Source organism: Monodelphis domestica, chromosome 6, assembly GCF_027887165.1.
Source record: "Monodelphis domestica isolate mMonDom1 chromosome 6, mMonDom1.pri, whole genome shotgun sequence".
Taxonomy (NCBI): Eukaryota; Metazoa; Chordata; class Mammalia; order Didelphimorphia; family Didelphidae; genus Monodelphis; species Monodelphis domestica.
In genome coordinates this window covers 126,860,171-126,874,958 of record NC_077232.1, presented here as the reverse complement: position 1 = coordinate 126,874,958, position 14,788 = coordinate 126,860,171, and the positions used below count along the sequence as shown (strand labels likewise).

Here is a 14,788-nt window from a genome sequence, read left to right as displayed (position 1 = left end):
CTGAAAGAGAAGGAGCGCAGAGCGCAGAGAGAAGAAAGCAGAGAGCAGAGGGCAGAGGGCAGAGAGAGCGAAGGCGGAGCCTGCTGGGCTAGATATAGTTTTTGATATGCAAATATACACAGTACATAGGGATGATTCTCATTGGTCAATGACAAGGCATAGGTGTGGTTTCTCTTAACCAGGTGAGAACAAAGAAACCTGTTTTCCCGCCTAACCTGGGAGAAGCTGGGGTCAAGGGTCAGAGGCCTTCCCAGCCATGAGCACTACTGAGCATGCCCAAGACTGGCTGTTCCCCTTGCCCCTAGTTAGGAGTGGGCTGCTACAATTTCTGATTTTTCCTTTGCTGGGTCCCCCCCCCCCCCTCTGTTTCATTCGCTCTTTGCTCATTACCTGTGCAGAAGCTGTCTATTGTAATTTCTTTCTTCTTTTTCTGTTGTTTGCTCCAGTTTACCTCTTCTTTGCTCCCCGTATTTGGCTGTGCTCTTGCTTCTCTCATTTTGTTTTGGTTTTGGGGCTGTCAGTCTCCCCTCTTGGAGCTTTGTCAGATCTCTTGGTACAGTCTCTAGGGGAGGAATGTTAGCTTCCCTGTCCTCTGGGGGCTTTTGATTGGATTGAGTTCAACTAGGCTGGGCTGTATGTGGTATGAAGCTCTGAGGCTCTGAAGACTCCTGGAAGGCTGGGCCGCCCAGGCTCTCTCCAGTTCTCTCCTGCTGCTTCTCCACTGTCCGCAAGTGCTTTGCCAGCCTCCCTGAACTCTGAGGAGTTCTGATGGGATTAGTTCAACTGGATTGGTCTGGATGTGCCCGAGGCCAGGGTGAGACTGGAGCCAGATGGAGGGACCCAGCCACAGCCCGTTTCTCCCTGGCTTCCTCCCCGCTGTCCAAGCTGGATGCTCCAAGCCTGGCGCCCCGCTGCTCACAAGGTAGACCCTGCAAACCAGCACCTTTGCCCGCTCATAGGTTCCCGCTGCTGCTGGGGGCTCAGCCCTCTGGGTTGTGGGGGAGGGGTCCTGGGACCTTCGCTCTGCCTTCCCCTTAGCCCTGAGTATTCTCGGATTCCGGCTTTTGGGGGGCATACCTTTTGATTTGAGTCCAGAAGGAGGGTTGCCCGCTTCTGTCTTGTTGTTCAGCTTGAATTTCTGTGCCCTAGGAGCATTCAGTCTGTATTGGTAAGGAAGGGTCTTCCATGAGGTCTGAACTTTTGCTGCTTGCTAAGCTGCCATCTTGACTCCTCCCCCCCCCCCAGGGGAGACAATATGGACAGAGATAAATACCATATATAGTAAAAGTAAATACAAAGCAATTTGTGGGAGGAGGAGATCTAATAATTAAGTGGAATGGATTAGGAAAGGCCTACTTACTGAATTTTTAATGAAATAGGGATTCTAAGAGATGAAGGCATGGAAGCGGGATGGATTATGGATAAAGAATAATAAGTAAGACAGTTTGGCTGAAATGTAGATAGCATTAAGGGCAGTTGTAAGAAATAAGATTGAAAAGATTGGTTGTAGCAAGATTGGGGAAGACTTTAAATACTAACCAGAAAACTTTATATTTTATACTAGAGGTATTTGAAGCCACTGAAGAATCTTGAGTTGAGGTAATAATGTATTCAAACCTCTGTTTTAGGAATATGAAAATAAATTTAGCATATGTGGAGGATGTGTTAGAGAGACAAAAACATCTCTTCACTGAGACAGCTGAGATGCTTGTAACTCTCCTAGAGGAATTAGTTTTTACAGGTTTTATGTATCAGGCAAAATAGATAACTCATTATTCGAAATGTGCTTCATAATTTTCTACTTCAATGATTTTGTTCATTCTATTTTCTCTGCTTGAAATGTCATCTCCTTACAACTTTTACCATTGAAATCTTGTCCTTTTTTCAATATGAAATTAATATGCCATGAAACTGTCTAAGAAATCCCAACCAGATGTGATCTCTTTCTGCTATCTGAACATCCATAATACTTTGTCCTTTTTTGTGGCATTTATAACATCACTCCTTTTTATTAGTATTTTTTATTTATATAGGTCTTCCCTCATTTCCTATTCCACATAATAAGCTCATTGAGGACAGGATTTTGGCATGCTCATTATTATATCTGTTTACACACAGTCCTTCCTCTTAATACTAAAACAATATCTTATGCATGGTAGGTTCTCAGTAAAATGTATTGAATTCAATTAAGTGTAAAGTTTTAAACTCTTAAAAAAAAGCTTACTGCATTCAAACTCTCCCAAAGTAATACCTTCCATCTCCTGGTCATTGTAAAGTCCTACTTCTCTCTTCACTTAAATTATATATGTTGGAAAACACTGTTAAAACATAAAACATATTTTGTTCGGAATTCACAACACATGGAGACTGTGAAAGTTTGAACTTAGACAAGTGTCTTTCCTTTCATTTCTTAAGAAGCTGAGGGATTTAGTGTGAAATATTTCATATTTTGTCATATATGGTTAAAATGCAAATTATTTTTTGTTCTCTTTTATTTTAAATTACTACAAATAATACTACCATAGTAGGAAAAAGGAAGTGGAATGTTTAGAAATAAAGGACATACAAGACAAAGATTTCAATAAAAATAAGAAACAAATTTTAAAAAAGTAAAAGGAAATTAATGAGCAAAATATGACTATACTAAATAGCATTAATTACTTATTCACAGGGAAAATGTGAATGACTAGTGCTGACTAATATTTCCAGATCATTGACAATGTTAACAATTAACTTGTTGAACCCAGTACCATACATGACTGTGCTACTGTGGAAGCAGAAAATTCATTTTAACGTGGGCAGACAGTAGCAATACAGAAAAATCCTCAGTAAGAAATCAGCAATTAGAAGTGAATTGTAGATACCTTGTTGTAATAAAAAGCTCATAAACTAAGTTTGTTAGACATGTTCTTGGCTTTCATCACTGCTATGATAGACTATTACTTAAAAATAGTACCTATTAATAAATATTAATATTTTATACTTTATTAATATCTGTTGGACTATACTATTATGGGATACTTACTAAAGATTTAAGCATTCATTCTAGTTGTTAATTTTATTCTTTTTGTATTATTGGTTAACTGTACTCATATTTTTTGTTACAGGCTTTAAAACATTTCCTGAAATGTTCGAATACAGAAGATAATATGGCCATAGAAATGGCGATTGATACTGTAAGAAATGTAGATGATTAGACAGAATTGGGGAAAAATCATCACTCTATCTGAATTTACCATGTTATTGTAGTATTCATTTTTCTATGGATTACAAGAAATGATTAGAATATATGAATGAGTAGGGGATAAGGCTAACCTTACATCTAAGAAAGATTGTTGAATGTTTTCCTTATGATATTTTTCTAGATCTAGTTCCAACAGGCTTTATCAATTAATCAGCAAAGTATTAAGTAATTGTTATGTGCTAGAGACTGTATTAAGAACTGAGAACATAAATGCAAAAGGGAAATAGCTCTTGCTCTCAAGGAGCCCACATTGCAATGGAAAGAAGCAACTTGTGCATATATAAGAATATACTTAATACAAGCAAAATAAGTAGAAGGTAATTTGGGAAGGGAGAATATGATAGGTGGGAAGAGCAGGAAGGACTTCATGTAGAAGGTGTTACTTATGCTGAATTGAAGAGAAATATTCCAAGGGGAATGTCAATGTGAAGATGAGGTGGATTGAAAAGTAGAGAGGATTGAGGCAGGGAGACGAATTAGGAGGCTATTGAAATAGTTTAGGAGATAGTCAGTGAAGCCCTTAACTAGAGTGGAAGGCTTTGTGAGTGGAGAATGTGATCTATGCTAGAGAAATCATAGAGAGTAAAAGTGACAAAGTAAGGACAGCACCAAGGCTGTGATTAGTGATTAGAATGATGGTAGTGTCTTTGACTAGACTAAGAAAATTGGAAAGAGGGGTAGTTTTGTAATAATTAAAATTGGTGAGGTTGTAAACTGTGGTGATTAAAAAAGTGGAAGACTTAAATTGTAGTAGATATAAGAGTTGGAGAGTAAATTGTGACCACAGAAAATATGTTTTCACTACAGTGTCTTGTTTTTAAATCAATATATAAGGTGGTCGCCAGGGAAATATTCCCAATTATGAAATATACCCAAGTCAACTGGGTTTTATAGAGATTTTAATTAATTAATACAATGAGGAATTAAAGAAAGAGAGAAAGAGTAAGAAAGGAATAAGTATGAAGGGCCTTAAGCCAACATGGCCTAGACCTGAGTCTTAAGAGAGAGATCAGTCAGTTCTTAATCACTCACCACAAGATCTGTCCAAGCAAGGATTCTAGTGATCAGAGAGGCACCAGCTGCAATTCAGACTTCCCAGCTGACTGTCACGAGAGAGACCCAGGAGAGACAGAGTCTCCTTAGAGGGAGTTCCAGCCAGAGTCCTCCTCAAAGGGAGTTCCAGCCAGAGACTGTCCCAAGAGCCTGTTTCCAGAGTTCTCTCCCAACAGCCTCCTTCGAGACTGGTCTTCTTTTAAAAGCCTGTCATCTCCTTATATAAGGAATTTTCTTCTATGTCACCTCCCCTAAGTTCTTTCATCTACCAATCACAGTAGACGTTTTTCAAAGGACAGACCATTCTTAGTCCACATCTAAGAAGGTGTAATTTTTGAGTAATTCACACCAGGAAAGCTCTGAGTAAGTTTCTCAGCTCTTTGTTCCTTGTAAATTCACAAGTTGCTTAACCTTTATAGGTACTTATCTTAAGAACTTTTTGCCTCATTGTTCAGAAAAGAGTTTACAACTTTATCTTCCCCTAGGGCAGGCTTAAGTAGGTGAAGTAGAGTTCTCATATTCCTGATCTAAGTAGAGTTCACAGCCCAAATGGGGAATGGTCTTAATCCAATTTTATGAAGTAAGGTCTGGGAATTTTTAAGGTTCACAGTTTGAGGGTGGTAAGGGTAATATAAGTTCTGCTTTGGATATATTGAATTAGATATTCCTACAGAGCATCTGATTAGAAATGTCTAATAGGCAACTGCTGATGTAGAACTGAAGCTTAGAAAAGAGTCTAGAGCTGGACATAGATATCTAGCAAACATTGTTATAGAATTGGTAATTAAACCCATGAGATATACTGAAATCACCAAATGAGAGAATGTAGAAAGAAATAAAAGATGGCCTAGGACAGAACTCTGGGTTATATCCACATTTATAGGTACAATGTGAAGTGGACATTCCTCTTAGACTTAGCTCAGGCTAGTCCAATTATAGGAATGTAGTGTAGCACTTGCGGAACATAAAATGCAATAAAAGCCACTTTACTTATAATAATGTTAGAAAGGATATAATTCCTAGTTGCTAATTTATATGAAATGCTTCCATATTCACCATAGCAATGATAACACAAGGTCAGATAGGCAACCCTGTGATGAGTGGTAATTGTTCTTACATTGAAGAGTACAAACTCTCCTTAAACTGGGCATTTTAAATCTCAGGAATCCAAACTAATGAATGATCAAGTCCTATTCTCTTGGATTTGCCAAATCCTACAGATAACTTCCACTGTCCATGAAATGAAAATCAATCTAGCTTATACAAAATAGATGACACTCTTACCACATCCCACTCCTTGGTGGCAAAGTCTCAAAATTTCTGTTGTGAATCTTCTACCTCTAAAATAGGCTTTAAATAATTCTTAGAAAGCCTAGCATAAGTACTACTGGAGGAGAAACAATACAAATAATGATAAGGACAATCTCAAATATAAGATTTCCATTTACAAACAGAACCCTTTTTCCATTGTATTTTATTGTTACATCAACAAGATACTTTTATTTTCTTTCCTTTCCTTTCCTTTCCTTCCCTTCCAAACCAAACCAAACCTTTGTAGCAAATACATTGTCAAATACAAGAAATTCTTATATTGTCTGTACTCAAAAATGTATGTTGGATGCTCTTATAAATTTTGTTAGAGAACTTTCTTGCATCACCCATCTCATAATGGTCAATTCTGAATGAAAGATAAAGATAAGATCAATTGTTGTGTTTTCTAAGGCAACTAACGCTCAATGATAGTCTCGGAATTGCTGGTGTGGTAGGTGGCTACTTCAGGGATATTAAGGATCCAAAAAAAGTCTAATTAATGGCCCTTTAATCTGGTCAAAGGGGAAGCTGGATGACTTAGTGGATAGACAGCTAAGCCTGGAGTTAGGAAAACCAGGGCTTAAATCCATTCTCAGACACTTCCTAGCTGTGTGATACCAGGCAAGTCATTTAACCTTTATTTGCCTAATCCACTGTAGAAGGAAATGGCAAATCACTCTAATGAGGGTCATGAAGAGTTGGGCAAAGCTGAACAATGACAACAAATTGCCTAGCCATTACCACTCTTTTGCCTTGGAATCAATACAATTGATTCAAAAATGTAGGGTAAGAGTTTTAAAAAAAAGAATTATTTCTTGTTGCCTTTAGTCTTATGATAAAATAACCTCTGACTGGGGTTCAAATCTCCATTTTACACTATTATAGTTCTTATGGGCAGAGACCTCAAAAACAAACCTCAAAGGGTTAAAAGGACCCAGAGGTAAAAGACTGTTGGAAAATCTGCTTTGAGTTTTCTAGTATTATAGCCTATTCTGGGCTACCCTTGAAAGAAGCAGGATTATAGGCAGTTCAGTGGATGGAGACCATCAGAATATTGAGTTGGGGAATACATGTTCTCCAAATAGTTTAATAAGACTCTGAGATTGTTTTTAAGAGTGTGAAGAAGAGTCAGTAATATATTATGGACTACATTTGGAATCATCTGAGTTCTCCCCATCTAATTTATTGGGTTGAACTTCCAACCTCCATCTCTTATGTAAACATCCATCCAGTATTGGGGCTTTGGCCAATGTGGCTTCATTCAGATCAGTCAATATTACATTATTATGATGTTGAACCTTTTTCAGGAAATGGGGCCTCTTTTAAGTTAATGCTCATCAGATTGGCAGCATAAGGAAGAATTCTGGTACAGTGAAAATATACTGAATATTTTTTCTAAGTGAAAGTAATTGGTTAATTAACTAATTTCAGCCACAGAATAAGAGAAGAAGGGATTGGCATGGTTAAGTAAGTCCATACCACTCACCTAGACCCTAGGTTTACCATATTGACAACTTCATTCCCATTACTAAAGAATTATTTTTCACTCTACCTAGACCTGATATTGTTTAATGCTATCTGAAAATGATTCAAGATAATCTAAGGACTTCCATTTGGCCCTATACACAAAAATTAGCATAATAGCAGTCATAAGTATTGTAGCTGTGAGTATAGACTAGGCTATTGGGTTCTCAATCCTTTTTGTTCTCTTCTACCTGCTCTGTTGGATAGGAATGAAGCTGGATCCTTCCCATGCCTTTCCTTTCTCCTCCTTGGAGAATAGTTTACAGTGTGATCTATCTCTGATCATTATCCTCTATTCTCTATCCCCTTTTTCTCCAGAAATTTAACCATCATATCCTGCTAGAACAATTAGTTCCTTTTAAAGCCTAAAGGCAATATAATAACTTTCAGGTCCAGGTGGCTCTTTATTATAGAATTTATATTACAAGAAAGATTATTGTAATCACAATAACTTAGAGCATAGTGATGAAAATTCTTAACAGACAGAATTGACAGTTTGCCCTATTTAATTTTTTTAGATTACAGCAATACTATTTATGTTTGAGGCAAACAAAACAAAACAAAAAAGAAAACAGGAAATATATAGGGAAGGGAAGGGAAGGGAAGGGAAGAGAATAAGAGTGTGTAATTACATTGCCTTACTAGACAGGCATGGATAGGGAAAATTAGGGAAAGAGCAGATCTTTTAAAAGAATTTCTCTCAGTCTTTGACAAAGTGACTCCAGCACAGTCTTATCTTCTCAGTCTCTACTATTTCTACAGCATTTCAGTCTACCTTTAATTTTTCTTCTCAGTGTCTTCATTTGACGTTTCTTTTCATCTGTTCTTTCTTTTTTTTAATAAAAATTTTCAATTATATGTAGAAATAATTTTTAACATTTGCTTTCTGACATTTTGTGATCCATATTCCCTTCCCCAGGATGGCAAATAATCTGATATAGTTTATACTGGTTTTTCATGTCTTGAAAGATGACACATATTACACATACAAGAAAAAAACTCATGAATGAAATAAATCTAAAAACTGTATGCTTCATTCTGTATTCAGACTCAATTCATTCTATGGCAATGGATAGCATTTTTCATCATGAGTCTCTTGGGGTTATCTTGGATCCTTGCATTGCTGATAATAGTTTAGTCTTTCACACTTGATTATCTTACAATATTTCTGGAACTATATAAAAATTCTTCTGGTTCTACCCACTTTACTTTGCATCAGTTCATGTAAATCTTTCTAGGTTTTTTTCTGAAAAAGCTGTTCATAATTTTTTATGGCACAATAGTATTCCATTTCAACCATATAATAGCTCAACTTGTTCATTCCCCATTCGCCATTCCCCATTCCCCAATTGATGGACATGTCATCAGTTTCCAAGTCTTTCCAACTACAAAAAGAACTGCTATAAATATTTTTGTATAAGTCCTTTTCCTTTTTCTTTGATCTCTTAGAGATACAGATCTAGTAGTAGTATTTCTGAGTGAAAGGGTATGCATAGTTTCATGCTTCTTTGGGCATGGTTCTATATTGCTCCTCAGAATGTTTATATTTAGTTCACAGCTCCACCAACAGCATATTAGTGTTCAAATTTTCCCAAAAAACATTTCTTCAGGAATCCATTCATAGCTTGTTCAGTTTTTTCCTGAGATAGAGTTCTTTAAATATTCTATATTCTCTTCTGTTAATCTGTACAGTTTATATTTCTTTAAATATTTATCTATTTAACTTAGATTGTCAGATTATTGACATATAGTTTGGCAAAATAATTCTGAATAATTATATTAATTTATTCTTTATTGGTTGTGAATTTGACTTTTTCATTTTTGATATTGGTAACTGTCTTTTTTTCTTGTTTAAAATCCAATTAACCAATGGTTTATCTCTTATTTTCATAAAAACAACTCATTGTCTTATCAATTAGCTCAAATGTTTTCTTGTTTTTAGTTTCATTAATCTCTCCTTTGATTTTCAGGATTTTTAATTGGCAATTTAAAATTCATTTTATTTTTTAATTGTATTCTCAATTCATTGAGCTTCTCTTTTTCTATTTTAGTGATATAGACATTTAGAATGATAAAATTTCCCCTAATACTGCTTTGGTTGTATCCCATAAATTTTGGTATGTTGTCTCCTCATTGTAATTCTCATTAGTGAAATTATTGTTTCTATAATTTGTTCTTTGATCCATTAATATTTTTTTAAATTTAAACCCTCAACTTCCATCTTAGAATCAATACTGTATATTGGTTCTAAGGCAGAAGAGCAGTAAGGGTTGGGAATGAGGTTTAAGTAACTTGCCCAGGGTCATACACCTAGGAAGTATCTGAGGCCAGATTTGAACCCAAGACCTCCCATCTCTAGGCCTGGCTCTAAATCCACTGAACCACCTAGTTTCCCCCTTCTCATTCTTTAGAATAAGATTATTTAGTTTCTAATTAATTTTTAGTCTTTCTGCTACCCTTTGTTGAATGTAATTTTTATTGTCTTTGAATCTGAAAAGAGTACATTTAAAATTTATACTTTTCCACATTTGATTGTATGCTATTTATGTCCTATTACATGGTCAATTTTTGTTACAGTGTCTTGTACTGCTGAGAAAAGGTATATTATTTTCTGTTTTACAATCATCATTCTCCAGAAGTTTGCCATATCAAACTTTTCTAAAGTTCTATTTACCTATTTATTCTTTATTGTTTATTTTTGGTTGGATTGACCTACTTCTGAGAGGGAAAAGTTGAGGTCCCCTACTAGTTAACTTTTTATTATATATTTCCTCCTCTAATTCAAGTAACCTTTCCTTTAATAATTTGGATTTTGCCATTTTATGCATATGTTTGTATTGACATTGTTTCAGTGTCTCTGGTACCTTTTATCAAGATATAATTTCCTTCCTTATCTCTTTTAATTAGATCAGTTTTTAGTTTTACTTCGTCTGTGATCATGCTTATTATCCCTACTTTCCTTACTTTACTTGAAGCATAATAGATTCTAGCTCCAGCCCTTTACCTTTACTCTGTGTGTGTCTCCTTGATTTAAATATGTTTTCTTGTAGACAGTATAATATGAGATTCTGTCTTTTAATTCACTCTGCTATTCTTTTCTGCTTTATGGATGAATTCACCACATTCACAATTATGATTACTGTGTTACCCTCCATCTTATTTTCTCCCTGTTAATCCTCTATCCTTTTAGCTTTTCATTGTTCACAAATGTTTTGCTTCTGACCACCACCTTTCCCCATTCACTTTTCTTTTTGTCTGTTCCCCTCTTCTTCTTCTTTATTCTCCGCTCATCCTTTCCTTTTGGGTAAGATGGATTTCTATACTCAACTGAGACTGCCAGGGCTTCACTAATGAGGCTCTATACAGTTCTCTTATTATTTGATTTTAAACTTTTTATGTTCCTCCAGGGGTTCTTTTGGGACCTGAAACCTTTTCACACTTTCCTTTGAGGTTTACATGTTTCAGTTTGGGAATTGTTGTCCTTTTCTGAGTTTGTATTTTGATCTTGTTACTAAAGTAACTTTCCAAGGTCAGGTTATTTCTTTGTCTTTTGCTCATTTTTTCAAGTATTTTTTTAATGTTGTTAGCTTGCCTGTATGTTGACGTTCTTCTCTGCTCCTGGGACAGAGGGAAATCTGGTGTTGGGATTTATCTGGCTACTTTTGGGTTTGTATGAACTCAGAGTGTTTTTTACTCTGCCATTTTAGCTTCTGCTAGAAGAAATTCTATGGTAAGAGGTGGTAACTCTCTACTGCTATTGCTGCTCAACTTTCAGTTCATATTTCTTCCTCTCCTGTGCTGAGAAAAAGTGTTTGTCCCTCTAAACAGCAAATAACAAGTTGACAGTTTTCAAACTCCTTAAACATTTATATGTCCATTTTCCCTTCCCAAGCCATTATAACCCATATAGCCTGGTCATTTTGCTGTCCTACAGTTAAAATAACAGCCTCAGCCTTAGAACCTCCGTCCTCAGTCTAGCAGGATTCATTCTATTTAATACTCCATTACATTTTCCCATATTAATCCTTTTCTAGAAGAAAATTCAAATGGGAAAAAAATTAGAAAGTGAAAAACATTTGCTTTGGTCTGGATTCAGACTCAGTTTTTTTCTCTGGAAATAGATGGCATTTTTTGTAATGAGTCCTTTGGGATAGTTTTGGATCATTGTATTGCTGTTGTTCACAGTTGTTCATTGTATAGTATTCCTGTTGCTGTGTACAATTTTTTTTGGTTTTGCTTATTTTACTCTGCTTCAGTTTATGTAAGTCTTTCCAGGTTTTTCTGAGTTCCTCCTGCTTGTCATTTCTTACACAATAGTATTATTCCATTGTAACTATATACTATAACTTAGTCATTCCCCAATTGATGGATATCCACCCACTTTCCAAAATTTTGCCCCTTTAAAAAAGAACTGCTTTAAATTTTTTTGAACATATAGGTCCTTCATCTTTTTTTCCCCTTTTATCTCTTTGGGCTACAAAAGAACATGTACTATTTTATAGCCCTTTGGATATTGGTCCAAATTGCTCTCCTGAATGATTGAATCCATTCTAAACACCCTCTACAATTCATCCACATCTCAGGTTTTCCATATCCTGATCAAATTGTGCCATTTTCCTTTTCTGTCATAATAGACAATCTGATAGGTGTGGGGTGGTACCTCAGAATTATTTTAATCTGAATTTCTCTAAATAATAGAGATGTAAGAACTTTTCTTTTTACATGGCTATAGAGAGTTTTAATTGTTTTGTCTGAGAACTGTCTATTCGTTTCCTTTGACCATTTGTTTTTGGAGAATGACTTGTATTACTATATATTCATCTCTCTGGATTTATTTTCTAGGTCAATAGTTTTCCCCATGAGATATTTCATATTTTCATCTATTTTTTCATTCTTTTGACTTTGTCTCATTATTTCTTGATGTCTCATGGAGTAACATTCTCTTCTATGCCCAATTCTAATTTTTAAGGAATGATTTTCTTGAGTGAGCTTTTGTACTTTATTTCCATTTGGTCAATTGTACTTTGTAAAGAGTTCTTATCCTCAGTGAATTTTTGTACCTCTTTTCTCAAAGGGCCAATTCTGTCTTTTAAGAAGTTTTCTTAAAGTGCATTTTTGCATATCTTTTTCTAATTGACCAATGCTGCTTTTTAAGAAGTTCTTCTCTCCTTTGGATTTTTGTGCCTTTTTAAAAAACAATTGAACTATTCTGTGTTTTAAGGTATTAATTTCTTCAATATTTTTGTGCCTCCTTTATATAGATCTGTTGCCTCTTTTTTATGATTTTCTTAGATCACTCTCATTTCTTTTCCCAGTTTTTCTTCCACCTCTCTTATTTATTTTTAAAAATCCCTTTTAGCTTCTCCATGCATTCTTTTTGAACTTGAGAACAATTAACATTTTTCTTAGAGGCTTTAGATACAGCAGTTTTGACTTTGTTGTCTTCTGAGTTTGAATCTACCCAATCACCAAATTAAATTCTGTTTAGTTTCTTTTTTGTTGTTGTTGTTGTTTGCTAATTTTCCTGCTTTTTTCTTTTTTTTTAAATTTAAAAAAGCTATTAATGTTAGACTCAGTAATTGTGGTGAAGGGAGTACTATTCTAAGCTTCAGTTTCTTTGTGCAGTGGCATTCAGAGTTACCACTGGGGATCTAGCTTCACTTCTTCCAGGGCGGTAAGATATAAGGAAAGATGTGTTTAGTATTCTTCTGGTTTGTGCTCTGAATTGTGAGCACTTCCAAGCACTCTTTTTCTCTTGAAATTGTGGATAGGACCCTCTGCTCCCTTGTTGCTGAGAGTATTGGTATATGATGGTGCTCTACCTTACCCTGTAACTGTGCCCCAGATCTACAACAAGAGTCTTTACACCCAGGGCAAACAAAGGGACTCCCGTAATCTCCTTTTGAACAGTTGTCTGAACCCATTTACCATCTGTGGCTGGGGTTCTAGAAGCCTTTGCTGCCAGTTCAGTTGGCTGGAATCCTTGTTACCATGGTGGGGCCTGCCTTGGCATTCTGCACTTCACTTCCATCCTAGTGCACTGGTTTCACAGTGCTGGCCTTCAAAGTTGTTTTCAGCTGAAAAATTACTTCACCTTGTCTTTTTGTGAGTTATACTGCTCCAGTATTCATTTTGATGCATTATATCATAGATTTTTGGCCAGTAATTTGATATAAATCAGATGGGTGCCAGTACCTTCTCTGCCATATTGGCTCCACCTCCCTCCTCATATATTTCTAAGAGGGTTACAGCAATAGGCTACCAAAGTCCTTTGTCTGACTACCTAATTACTTGAGTCACCCTTTCTTCCAACCACTTTTCCTCTACCTCAATAATGAAATTAAACACCGTCATTATTCATTCCTGCTGACTAATGCCAAATATTCTAGATAAATAAGGTCAGTATAGTGATTCAGGTTAGACTTAGAGGGTAGTGCAATATTGCCAGACCATAAAATTCAATAGAAGCAACTATTTAGAATAAGTTTAGAAAAATATGCAAAGATATAACAAAACAGGTACAAAAAAGTCCCAATTGCTAATTCAAATAAAATACAAAACCCCTTCATCTCTGCATATACCAAAGCACCAACCCTAAAATGGAAAGCCATCTCTGAAGAACAGTGATGATTCCTTTAAATTCCTGGAACACTGATTCTCCCTAGACTTACATCTTAGGTGGCAGAGAAGTCGTACCAGTGTCTCAAACCTTGTCTCAACAGATTAATCAAAACCTAATGGTGTTCTCTTAAAGGAAAACTAGGCCAGTCTACATAAAATAGTTTCAGCTCCCAACACAACTGATGATGAATAAACAAGGGACAAGGAACAACCAATCAAGAAGGCAATGAAGATGGAGCAGTGTCATCAAAACCCCAGAGATGAGAGCATGGTCAATGGGATCAAATAAATGAAGGGAGGTCAAGAAGGAGGAGGACTGACAAAAGTTCATTAGATTTGGCAATTATGAGATCCCTATTAACTTTGGCAGGGCAATTCCAGTTGAAAGAGGAGGCTGGGAGTCATATTTCAGAGGATTTAGACTGGAATAAGGGAAGAAGAAGTAGAGAAACCTAGGACAAGGAACTTTTTCAAGGAATTTAGCTACAAAGATGAGAAGTATAAGCTAGTGGAGAAAGTGGTATCTGCTAACAATTTTTAAGTATGGGGGAGACTATGATATAGTTGCTGGAAGAGATTGAAGATTGGGAAAAAAGGATGATAGTGGGGCTAATCTATTGGAAGAGTTAGGAAAATGGGATGAAGGATTGATGTAGTAAATGACTGACATCTCTCATGGGTACAGTTATCATCTCTGTATAGATGATTTACAGATCTTCCAGAGATCTGTAGATCTAGAATCTGGGCCTAGAATCCTGGGCCTTGAATCAGGAATACTTGAGTTTGAATTCAGTCTCAGATATTTATTAGTTTTGTGATCTTGAGAGTTACCTAATCTTTGTTTGCCTCAGTTTCCTACATTGTAAAGTGGGGATAATAACAGCACCTATTTTTTAAGGTTTTTGTGAGGACCAAATGAGATAATATTTAATTGGTGAGGAAGAGTTTTCAGAGGTCTGAACTTTTGCTGCCTCTAAGCTGCCATCTTGACTCTGCTTCTACTTTTGAAGAGTTATGTTCAATTCTGTATGCATC

The 14,788-nt window shown here is 35.9% G+C and overlaps 1 protein-coding gene and 1 long non-coding RNA gene across 6 annotated transcripts in view; one reads left to right on the top strand and one right to left on the bottom strand.

Moving 5' to 3' along the window:
- LOC100022226 (WD repeat-containing protein 19-like) overlaps nucleotides 1–14,788 on the top strand; it is a 183,417-nt gene that overhangs the window by 120,622 nt on the left and 48,007 nt on the right. For 4 of the 5 annotated variants that reach the window (XR_469031.3, XM_007496551.3, XM_016423276.2 and 1 more), the window contains one exon: nucleotides 3,108–3,176. The exons of the other annotated variant lie outside the window; for it this stretch is intronic. Coding sequence is in view for 3 of the 4 variants with exons in the window: in XM_007496551.3 (XP_007496613.1) it covers nucleotides 3,108–3,176 (69 nt within the window). In the remaining variant the exon portion in view is untranslated. The remainder of the gene's footprint in view (nucleotides 1–3,107; nucleotides 3,177–14,788) is intronic. 5 annotated transcript variants of the gene reach the window in all.
- The window catches only part of LOC103105348 (uncharacterized), a 55,421-nt gene that overhangs the window by 15,789 nt on the left and 24,844 nt on the right, over nucleotides 1–14,788 (bottom strand). The window contains exon 2 of the long non-coding RNA XR_008912857.1: nucleotides 391–1,160. This is a non-coding gene — a long non-coding RNA (uncharacterized LOC103105348). The remainder of the gene's footprint in view (nucleotides 1–390; nucleotides 1,161–14,788) is intronic.